Source organism: Saccoglossus kowalevskii, chromosome 11 (genome assembly GCF_978046115.1).
Source record: "Saccoglossus kowalevskii chromosome 11, keSacKowa6.1, whole genome shotgun sequence".
Lineage (NCBI taxonomy): Eukaryota > Metazoa > Hemichordata > Enteropneusta > Harrimaniidae > Saccoglossus > Saccoglossus kowalevskii.
The window spans coordinates 7,771,825-7,784,311 of record NC_140651.1 but is presented as its reverse complement, the minus strand read 5'-3'; the positions used below and the strand labels follow the sequence as shown (position 1 = coordinate 7,784,311).

Sequence of the window (12,487 nt, the reverse complement as noted above, 5' to 3'; positions counted from 1 at the left end):
TATACCGGATAACACTACGTCATATAGAATGTGTACTGTTATTTGAGACCTGCATCCTTTAACCTAAAAACATAATGTTCAGGGGTCAGTATTCGGGTCAATCGGTTTATACAATTAAGTCGCATGTTCCACCGAAGACTAGAATGCTTTCTCCTATAATTTAGAGTTATTATAATTATTGTCATCACCATAAGAAGTGATAAAATCTGTTGGCAATAAATCTAGAAATATTTTATCACTGAAACTAACTTGACAGAAACAAGGTCGTAGTGTCGAATGAAATATATTTCCCATTATGTAATCACTCAAGGTCATTTGCATGAGTGGTGTTTAGATGAGTATGTTGAATCCGGGTTTTCGAATGACGCATTACGTAATGCTGTTAATTATTCATGATGTAATTTGATTCGTTTAAGCAACACATGAGCGAGCAGTATATGGTTCGTCGTAAATTGTCACATAGTGATTTACTAGTAAATTACTTCATTTTACCTTATAGTATTCTTTAATATTCATATTTTAATATTCGTTAATTGATGTCTTTTTCTTATTTTTAACATTGTTCAGTCATATATATACTAAATACATATCCAGATTGATAATTCATCTGTAAGTCAAAGAACGTTAGTGTCATAATTCTTACGATTTGTTGGATGGACATACCCAACGGCCATATTTACTGGCCATTCTATATCAAATATTGGTATACACACCTGCAATTGCTACATTTATTTGTAGCATGGACACATATGTTATACAAACATTATATCTGAATTCATTGGGATTAATTGCAGAACGTGTTGTATAGCTCAATGTAAATACAATATATTTGTCCGAGGTGTTTGCATTAACATAACAGTTCTCATAATCATGTATTCTTCGAACGCGGGAAATTGTTTTCACTCGATTTAAAGTTTAAACTTGTCTGCCATTGAAAGAAATCAACTATTACTTTTTTAATATGATGTCTTTGAAAATACATTAGTTTCAGGGATTAGCAGAGACTCATATTATATATGTTTGAATGTGAAGAAAATGATAATTCTGAAGTCAAAATTACGCGTGTTGTGTGATTGACCGAAACAAATCAATTTAAATAGTGGTGCACTTCCTATTCTATTTGGTAAATTAAACTCGGCCAATCATCAACATCAACTTTGATACACATTTAAATTAGATTTGACGAACTATGTTGAAAATTTTAGCCTACGCGGACAGCGTCTGACCTCTGGACTGAATAAAGTGATGACAGAGAGTATGCGTAACTATGGAGAAGATCGTGGGATGCATTACTCGAAGCTGACTGCGTTTAAAACTGGGCGATTTTCATTGCACTCTACCAACCAGGACAACATGCAGGTACACTATAAGGAAAATAGAAGGTGGTCTCCTAAGGGAAAAAATACCGCCCACAAATCGTGATAACAATGTTTAAAGAAATTAGGTCATTTATCTTCTATGGTCACTGACACTGGCACAAACCGGTTCGCATAGCGAAACTAAAAATAGGTTAACATGTGACTCGCCGGTTCTTCAGCGCAGAACGTTTGTGTGTAAATCCCGCGTCTGTAAATCCCGTGTTGGTATCCTTCACAAGAAAATCACTAATCAGCCACCCTGGAGCTGACTATGATTTCACTATTAAATCTCAATGTCACGTCCCAACAATCATTAAGTACCATGACAACAATATGACAGATGGATTTAGCGATTCACAAGAATTTGTGATGTATACTGTTTTAAAAAAGAGACACTCATGCAATATGTATTCACAATCAAATTATTTCGGTTTGAAACCTGCAGTAAAATTAAAATCATCTCTTCTTATGCATGGCATGGTAAAAGGTTAGCGCCAATCGTATTAAAATATGATTTAATTATTTGTATTGTACATTTTCTTTTATCTTAATTTATTATTTATTTGTTAGACATTTTTTAAGAGTTTTGGTAATCGCGAAAGCATGTGGCGATAGTTAAAGTAATACAAAATAAGAATACGTAATAATAATAAAAGCAATCACAAAATAATAAAAATATATAGTAAAAATAAAATAAAATATATAAAATCAAATCCACGCCATGCAATACATCAGATTTTAATCAGATTGGGCTGGCCGTTGAAGCCAAGTTCAAGACAAAGATCTTAGTATTATTAATAAAAGCACATTCTGTAGTCTTCTTAATCTCAAGTTCAACTGGATATAGCATTGGAATATAATCACTATATCTACCATTTGTTTTAACTAATTTATGTGGAAATGTTGCTCCTTACGTAACAAGGAATAAACTATTGTCAATGAATAAATCCAGTCATCTTCAACACCAGTCTTCTTCTTAAAAAAGTAAGTAAAATTAAGTATTTGTAGACACTAAACCATTTTCATTAATTAAACACGCTTGATGATAATGTTCTTTAATGCGTAATTTTCATGATTTATGTTAAGATTTATATATCTATATAATTTCCAATTACGAGTGCATTCTACGTCCTGTAAATCCCCTCCATTAGACTAATATACAAATCAGTGGTTGTCGCAATCACGCTTGATATTGGCTGGTCGTTGGTGGCGAGCATGGGAGAAATCGCGAATACCTGAACGATTTCACACTTTGGTAATTGCGGAAGCCTTATTCATAACCCTAGTTATCTGCTGTCGAGTCCGGTCGAGTCGACTGGTTGGTGGTTAGCATAATAGTCTTGTGTACGTAAGATCATTGGTTCGAATCTAGGTGACATGTAATTTTGGATATTTACTTATATATAATTTCAAATTACAAATTCTGTATATCCCCAAAATTGCGAATTGTTCAAGTAGCTGTACATTATGCATGATGCAACTCAATTGTTATTTCTAAACAAATGCTTATTACGTAATATGTCAAAATGTCCGCAATTATGTATTAAAACAATGCATGCATCTAATTTATTTACCCGTTAAACATAACTACTATGTAAATCATCATTCATCTGCGTTGATAAAAAACACCAGAAACCCAAATCACCCAAAATAGCGATCGGCACAGAAGCATTCTGTAGACTATTGTGATAAAACAAAATTCTTATAAAATATACCCTAGTTAAATTAAGAAAATAATCGATAATAGTGATATGCAATGTTATACGATCAACAGCTCATTAAAAACTCATTTAAATATTGTTGATGCAATACGGTGTGTTACAAAACATTTAATTCCACGGAATTGTCCTCGTTCGCAACAATATTCACCCCCTTATTTTGCTTGCGTGGATCATTATTCTGAATAATTCCATACTTGCTGTAATCAAATCAAATAAGATATAATCAGACATTTCAATATTATTCGTGCAAGAACCGATGTATCTTATCATGTTACTGTCATTATCACATTGTCCAATGATTTTTACATCGATACATTTCATCTGAGGATCATTAAAACAAGATATTGTAATGGAAACCTGTGCTTTATTGCATTATTGAACTAGGATATTTGTTAACCTAGGTAGACCTTTAGCCTATATATTGAGTATATAATATCACATGACTATTTGTGATTGACATGCACACTTTCTGTAATTCTGTTCGATAAGCATGGCGTTGATGTGATGGTTCATGGAGAATATAACTACTCTGTTTTTATCCAAAATCCGTGTGTGAATCGTTTTATTTCGATAACATCGTGAAGTGGTTGAACCGAGACTGTAATAGGATCCCCCTGAGAAAACTGTCGTTCTGTGTGTCTGCTAAATCACCGTGTGACACAGTAGAAAGTGCTGTCGTTTATCGCTCCTAAATTACTAGGCCGGGTAACGTTCTTTTTGTAGCGGAGCCCCGAATAAATTTCATTACAATATTGATCAATACTAAGAAAACTCTATCCTCGGGGGCGGACATCCGGGCAATTTCTACCGCCTGGCAACCCTCGCGGTGAAAACAAAGACCAAAAACTCGCAGAAAACGGTACTTTGGGATGTTTGTTGAGACTCCCCTGAACAGTGTAACAAGATTAGTCCTACGTGTGTAACATATATAAATTTGGTTGTTCAGGATTACTTCAAAGTTGAGTTTGTGTTGTTTTCTCGAGTTTTCACCGGCTCCACCGGCGTTCCACAGCAGCGCGCACAAAGCCCATAGAAATACGTGGTACAGTGGCGCGCGTCTTAGCAACGTAGAACGTCTGTGACGTAGCTCCGCCCCCGAGGATACAATTATTATATTGAGTAAATCAGAGTAAATATACAAAACATGAATCGAATGTTGGAGTCTCTTGCAGACGACATGTTTTATAAATAACTACTCGTGCACAGGTCACTGGATTTTCACTATTGACTAGTCAGTAATAAAAGGTTATACATAAAATACCGATATGGTAAATTCTGTTAGTGTTGGTGTGAGAATAATATATTAATATTAATAATATACAGCATTATCCGGTAGTATTATACATCTGTCACCATAACGCCATAAGTATGACGTCATCGCAGCAGATTATTTGCCATAATATATTTCTTTATTGTGCACAAAGGCCCATACATGCATAAGATCAAAATTATGTAATTGAAAACGAATAAAAGGTAGGTGTTATAAAGAGCGGAAATGATAGTGGGAGGAAAAGAAGTTTTAAACAAATATGTACTTACTTTCCAAACTGTTCGGCTTCTTCTATACTTTCCGGTAATTCTACTCCCCGTGTTTCTGGTAAGAATACAATTAATATACCTGCTACAATTGAGGTGATGCCGAATACCAAGGGAGGAAGTTGTTTCCACACTTCACCCATTAAAAGCAATTGAGGTGCCAAAATACCACCAATACGTGCGCACATGGAACACGTTCCTACGCCGACTGATCTGGGAACGTCAATATGAGACACGTTATTATAAATATCAATTGTTTTTATATTGCTATTATTACAATCAATTGTCATCTGCAGATACACAACTTGAGACTTGTCAACATAAAAAGTGTGACGCTGAAATACGAAAATCACAAAGTGTTGGCTTGTATTTAGTTTCAAATAATTGCAAGTGTACATCTAGTTTGCCCTAATTCCAAAAGTGCCGAATCCAACTCTGGAAAAAATATGAATATTTGACATACACACGAGATACGAGGAATAATGAGTCTTTTAAAACTATGCAAATCATTGGTTGTCTCAAAGACTGTATGGTACTAGTTATGAATGTGTCTTGGTATTTTTTTTTATTTGTTAACATTATTTTCGAATATATCAAACTTTACGACGAAAAGATCACTTATGTTGCTTTCTTTCAAATTGAATATTGTGATTCTCTGTTTTGTGTTCTAGAATGCATATATTTTTTTCTTCAGAAATTAATTCATATATTTGGAATATCATCTTTTTATTTCCATAGGTTATTTTGAGTTGTCCGAACAGTTAATTGAGCCCTCTCAGTTTCCTGTTGGAGAAGATTTTTAGGTTTTTAAAGAATTTTTATTCTGTTCATTCCCATAGTTCTTGATAAGTACATTGTAAATTTTATGAGAGATTACAAGTTCTGTTTAGTTCAAGTATAAAAATCTTACAAAACCAAGTATAATTCTGTAGTTATCATGTTAGATTTAATTGACATATGAGATAGGAGTTATAAGAGCCAATTTTTTAAAGTGTAATCCCAATTTTAACGTTAAGGATTAGCCCCAAGAAAAGAACACTTCTCTGCATAATTACCGTATACCAACACTAACGAAAGATTAGGATGCTCATAGCTGTCTAGTTCACTTTTATGTAGTTTTTTGTTGGTGTACAGTTGTTTCCAATACATGCCAGGGTTCATAGCACCAAGAGCCAAATGATTTCCAAGACTTTTCCAGACCTTTGTCCAAACTTTCTTGCATTTTCCAAGACGTTTTGACCCTTAATTCAGGCCAACATCATCACCAAAGCTCATCAACGTTCTGAGGATATGGTAGTTCCCTAGAGAAAACGGGCCTTTCTAAAATGAATTAATAACTATGAAGAAATTTAAAGACTTTTCGAAGATTTTTTTATTTTTCCTGTAATTTAAAGACAACTCAAAGACATTCCAGACCTCAAAAAATCCAAAGACTTTCAAAGGATTTTCCCAACGCTATGGACCCTGCATGTAATTTAAGTTCAATTCTATTCTCTCGTGAGATTTTGTTTTCTTTCCCAAATATCTATTATAGTAAACATTAATTGACAAAGTCACTCAACCCCACCTGAAACATACTTGTTTTGTAATTACAGTTGAAGAGGAGATTATGAACAGGTGTGAGTTGTTTATTAAGAAACACTGTTTACGAAAGTTCAATATCTGGGTTTGAATAGCTTTTCATCCATTTAATCCTATTTATCTTTTTCATGATATACAAGTTTAGATAACTCTGACTCACCTGTCCCCTTGCTAATTAAATTTCCCGCAATTTGTGTATCTCATCTCATTCAAACTTGTATATTATTTTATACACTTCTTGAATTGTCTGCTTTATAATCATAACCGAATTGTGAATATATGTAAATTGAGACATTTCAAACGTCTTTATTATTTGTACTTTGCCGAATAAAGAAGATAACCTTGTTGATTAAATGACTGTCATATCATCTGCAAATGCAGTCACTTCGAAATATGTGTGTATGTCATAATTGCTATTAATATCATTTCTAAAATTAAAACAAATAACATTGGTAGGAGGGGGGTCACATTGAAGTTAATGTTTTAATTTGTCGCTTATCTCAAATTTATTTGCCATAATTCCGGTCACAGCTGTAATTTTAACAAAGATACAAAACCAAATTATTGTTACGAAGTGCATCAAAAGCAGTGCCTTACCTCAAAGGAGTAGGGAATAATTCAGCAGAATAGACGTATATCATTCCAAAAGCAGACGTGATGCCAAATTTGCCCAACATCGCCAATGTTATTCCTAACCAAACGTAACCACCGCCTATAAAGTAAAAACGTACATTTCTAACATTAATTCTAACAATTCGTGATTACGACTCCCAAATACAATATAGATAACATTAGCTCGCAATAAGCAAGCTAGAACTAAGTAACACGTTCACGTCGGGGAACATATACAAGCAATTGGCATTCCATGTTTTAAGGTTGTCGAGAAATTGTCGAATCTAAGATGCGAGTATGTTGTATGCAGTTGTGAATATCATATCTCCGTTTAGAGGATATTTAAACAAATAAATAAGCCAATATATTTATATATACTTACAAGGAGGAACGAATGCTAAGGCAATGCATGCAATACCAGCAAACACCAATGTTGAACAATGTGCCCAGCGACGTCCTATTCTAGAATTTTCCATCAGGATGATACCAAATATGTAGGCAGCAATTTCTACAACTCCAGATATGAACATGTTAAGGTAAACATTTCCACCCAGATTTGACGTGTCGAATGATATCCCATAATATATAAGAGTAATAGTGATCCTATTAAAACATTAATACAGAAATAGGAGTATTTCCTTATATAGTATATCATGAAAAGAATAAATAAAACAAGTTATGCAACCCATTGAATCTTTATAACATTTTGGTATAGTGTTTGTTTTTACCTTACATGCGCAAACAAACAAACAAACAATTCTACAATAATTGTTGCCGTAATATAATACAAAAAACCTCACCAAGTGTAACATAGGATAATGGTTTTCTTTCTCAAGTTTGGGTATCTTATTAGAGTAATGCAACCATACTTCGTCTGGTTTAAGTCACCTGTATTGTCCTAAAGTTAGACAGAAAGAGAAAATATCATTTAACCATGTTTCAAAAATAACAACAAACTTAAACATTTCGATAAAATGGAATGATAAACAGATTGCTTGGGATAAATATCGTTTTACAAATAATGGGTCTATAAATATCATCCAAAGATTGGTGATACTACTGTATTGCTATGATCGAATTTTCCACTTACACGTTTTGTTTCGTTTTGCCATTCCTGCTTGAAGAGATCTTTAGGAATATCGACTTTGTTAATTCTTGCACAGCGAGAGATAATATTCTCAGCTTCCTTGGTTCTCCCGACTGATATTAACCATCTTGGCGATTCGGGAACAACCCTACATTTATGATGAAAATTAAAATATTGTTATTTTTAATGTCTTGGACATTTGGATTTGAGTGTGATTTTGACATAGTTACTAAGTTGATCACATATTAGTAAATTGATAAATAGTAATGAATCGGACAATTTATTTCACGCACGGTGTTGCAATTGAGATCATATTTTAGCTGTTAAGAGTGTAACTGTAAAATTTGTGCGGTCACTGTATTTTGGTCCTGGTTTTCAACTATACACGCGAGTATCAATACAATAAACTACAATATGGAGATGGAGTTAGAAAGCAATTTACCAATAGTAAATCAAAAATATCACATTTGGAACAATTGTCACCAATTGTAAAATCCACCATTCTCGTATAAAATAGGCATAGACTGCTAAAACCATGTAACCGGCACTAAAAAATGAAGAATACATCATTCCAGTAAATGTACGCTTTGTTGGTCCAACATACTCGCAAACTGTGAAGACAAATAGAAATAATCTATAAAATAAAGACATGTCGAACATGACATGTCAATGTGAACATAATGCGACCAGACAATTATACGGAGAATAATAAAATACATCAACGTCACCTAAAACAAAACCAGCAAGGTATACACCGTATTGAGATACAGGGATAAAAAATCTCATCACAACGAACATCACGTAATTAAAAGGGAATGCTCCAATGATACCAGTGATTATTAATAGGACATTTCCAACCATGAAACCAGTCATTCTACCAAACCTATAAAAAAAATGAATAATAATATGTATTATTATTATACATCTGTCACCGTAACGCCATAAGTTACAGCGTGCCGTAATTTTGCGGTATTTTACGGGGTATTTTACCATATAAGGAAAAGCGCATACCAAATATGGAATGACTACGCGCGTAAGCGTCCTCTAATAATAAAAACAAACATGGCTGCCATCGGTGTTTGACCGGACTCCACACAAAGAAGTTCGCTGATTCTGTTGTAAACTTTTTAGATTTCGGCATTCCCATGATGTATCCTTGGAAGGAAAAGATGTATAATAATAAGGTTATTACGAGAATTCCTCAGACAGTACGCCGCGCATGCTCCATCTGTACTGTCTTCGTGCATACTTTGAGGTATTCTCGTAATAACCTTATTATTCGCTGATTCTGTTGTAAACTTTTTGGATTTCGGCATTCCCATGATGTATGCTTGGAAGGAAAAGATGTATAATAATAAGGTTATTACGAGAATTCCTCAAAGTATGCACTGAGCCAGTACGCCGCGCATGCTCCATCTGTACTGTCTTCGTGCATACTTTGAGGTATTCTCGTAATAACCTCATATTATTGGATATTTGTAGAGACTGATTTTCACATACATCTACATAAACACAATGTATGCAAATATGTAATGCTAAATACAGCAATACATATATTAATACACGAACGTAGATATTTAAATATGCAATATGACCTGTATAGTCCACGTTTATCTAGTCAGCAACATTCCTCTTCCACCGTAGCAATAAAACAAACGTAATGATTGAAATGATATCGCGATTCTCATTCAAGATTACATTTTATAACTCACATGTCAAGAACATATCCCCAAATAATGGAGCCGGCGAGCATCCCAAACATATAAACAGACGTTGGCAGAGCATTCATATAGAACCTGTCACAAACCAAGTCAAACTTGGAAGGAAAGACAATGGTATATTAGTAAAGTTCCAGTCACTGTGTAGTTCAAGTAGGTTAATTCTGCAATCATAGTAAAAAAACGACTAAAATATGCATCTTTAATATTAAAAACACAACAATCATTGTGAATAGTTTACATGAAGGAGTCTTAAAGACATATTCAATGAGTTCCAATTAGGGCTACTGTATGGAAATGCATATTTGACATAATGAAGTAAAACTGTACCCACCTGATGCGACACTGTTAATTTATATTGTGATCTGTCATACTCCCATCCATGATCACATTTTATTGTTTCATTGTTGTTAATAAAACTTTCGATATTTGTTTCAGGGTAGGCAGCAATGTCATCATAAGATATGTTATATCGACGACATTGATCAAATACCGATACCGAACCGCATCCAATATCTTTATTGATTCTTGGAATGGTGAGATTCTTCACCAGTAGGTCACAGTTACCGATAGTGTTGTTAAAACAAATCTGTTTACTGATTTCAGAAGCTTCTGGTACTTTGCACAATGAGTCGGTGGTTGCAAATAGAAATACTGGCGATAATGTCACAAGCGCTAACGGCAAGGGCGCTGCTATACCAACAAGAATGAAACACGCCTTCTGGTAAGTGCCGAACTCTCCCAGTATATTTCGCAAAACATCGTCGTAGTGCAACATCTGTAAAATATCTTAAAATGTTTTACATTTTTCAACACCAGCAAAATGTGTTACTTTGTGTTTGTGTCACATTGGCAAATATGTCGATGACGTAACGGTAAATTATGAGGGACCAAATTCACATAATTTTCATAACATTGAAATGTCAGATCTGCAAATTATATCAACTGATGATATAAGAGATGTTTGTTCTATGTAACCGCGTTCAAGAATTTAAAACGTGTGTAATGGATGGTAATACGAGTGCTCAGTCATGTAGTTTATCTGAAGTTACACATTTTTGTATTTCGCGTATTGAGCAGCGGACTGAATTTATGATCTTATGCTTTATTGCTTACGAAAAATTGAGTCGATTGCTCATGAAGTGACAACCTGTCATAGTGATTCTGTGTGTGATATTTTCGTGACATTTTGCAAATTGTTAAGTGGTATTTTACTTATTTCATTTTATGCATCGTTTACGTTTAAAAGTTATACTTATCTGCACTTAAGTTTGCAATTCACTGAGATTCTTACACTACTGTTTTATTACTATTTTGAGGCTAGAAATCTATCTATCTGATATGACATTGTATTGATTTTGTATATTTTGACAATAATTATGTGCAGTTTGGGTTGCTTGAGTGTATTCAGTTATTCATAAAAATGTATTTTGTATCCCATATCATCATTTTAGGGCCAACTGATATTATTTATTTTTAACAGTGTTTGCTATATGCAGGTTTTAGAATTAGGAAATAACTCTATACCTTTGTCTATGTGTCATATATCCTAGCGTTACACTTGATACGTATTTTAACGATTATTGTCAGCAAAATTATATTTTCGGTGCACGAGAATGCAAATTCAAAAATGTAGGCAGTAAAATGTTTTACTCGGTTCACTTGTTATATTTATTTTTGTAAGGGCTGTTTAACATGGATGAAAACTATAATTGCTATTTATAGTAATTGTATAATATGTGTGGTACTAGCTTCGTGTTCGTCGAACTGACGTCTTTCTTGGGTGATAACACAAATACGTTGAGATACCAGAAACGACCCAAAAGAATACACATTAGTTCATTATAGTCCAGATTTATTCACACATACGGTCAGCTGAAGTAACTCCTCGCTGTCCACTTCTCTCCACTCATCCTTACAAAGTCCTACAAATAAATCACTATAGCGTGGCAGCGTAAACATGCGATCAGTCAATCGCTACAGTCGTCGGCACGAACATGTCAATACCAGGGTCTAACGGTTAAAGCATTGCAAAGACGCTACCACTGAATACGATTAGTAAACAATATATTTATTAAATTCATGTAATTCATAGTTATAATGTTAATAACCTAAGCATGCGAGTTGTTAATTTTAAACAAAACTGTAACGGCGTGTGAACCAAATGTGCGTACTATCGGCTCCGTTTGCATCGGCAGTTGGTTCGAAGAAAATTTCACCAGAAAATACGTCAATATTAGTATATTAAAATCGCAAACATGGTATATGTTAAAATCGACACTTATATTATTAGGTCGTTTACATACGTTTCTTGGACAGTACAGAATGTAAACAAATGAAATTTGTTTTATAACATTTTTTTTATATATTTCGTCGTTTTCAGCAATGGAGATTGACCCAATAGTGGTTTACAGTATTCAGTATTCGTTAATTGACCGTGTGTGAGAAATTAGAAGATTGTGAGGAAACGATAGTCACTTAAATATTCACATACAGCTGTTTTTGATACATTGAATATGTAATTAAAATTAACATCCACATTACCTTATACCAGTCAAATAAGTGCAGCGAATATTCAGCCAATATTCAGGTATATATGCGGGGTTGCCACGTTACAGTCGTTCGGCTTATACATATATTCATAGCTATATATAAAGAGATTGATACTCATTAATATTCAGTGTTCAATTTGCATATAGTAGCCATGTAAGTACTAGACACAAACGAAATAGAGTTTAAATGAAAATGGCGGCCATGAGTTCGTTTGGAGCGTCTTGTTCTTGTCCCTATGATATTGTTCAACACTCTATTAATCGCGTATATTGTCCTTCTGAACTATACTTCAACTGAAATATAAATAATAGACTCTATTTG

General features: G+C 33.9%; 1 protein-coding gene across 1 annotated transcript; it reads right to left on the bottom strand.

Moving 5' to 3' along the window:
- Window positions 1-2,397: 2,397 nt before the first annotated feature.
- Window positions 2,398-12,222, bottom strand: LOC100367337 (organic cation transporter protein-like). The gene is made up of 11 exons (XM_002741761.4): window positions 12,158-12,222; window positions 9,948-10,391; window positions 9,608-9,711; window positions 8,624-8,778; window positions 8,338-8,506; window positions 7,899-8,043; window positions 7,609-7,706; window positions 7,191-7,411; window positions 6,794-6,908; window positions 4,619-4,828; window positions 2,398-3,276 (listed from the first exon to the last, which is right to left on the bottom strand). The coding sequence occupies exons 2-11, from the start codon at window positions 10,389-10,391 to the stop codon at window positions 3,177-3,179; spliced, it is 1,761 nt and encodes a 586-aa protein (XP_002741807.2). The 5' UTR covers window positions 12,158-12,222; the 3' UTR covers window positions 2,398-3,176.
- Between the last annotated feature and the right edge of the window lie 265 nt (window positions 12,223-12,487).

Coding starts and splice junctions, on each gene's coding strand:
- LOC100367337 (XM_002741761.4), bottom strand. CDS start 10,391: ATGTTGCACTACGACGATGTTTTGCGAAATATACTGGGAGAGTTCGGC. Junction 8,507..8,623: donor CCTTGCTGGTTTTGTTTTAG/GTGACGTTGATG, acceptor TTGTCTTCACAG/TTTGCGAGTATGTTGGACCA. Junction 6,909..7,190: donor CTTAGCATTCGTTCCTCCTT/GTAAGTATATAT, acceptor TTTACTTTATAG/GCGGTGGTTACGTTTGGTTA.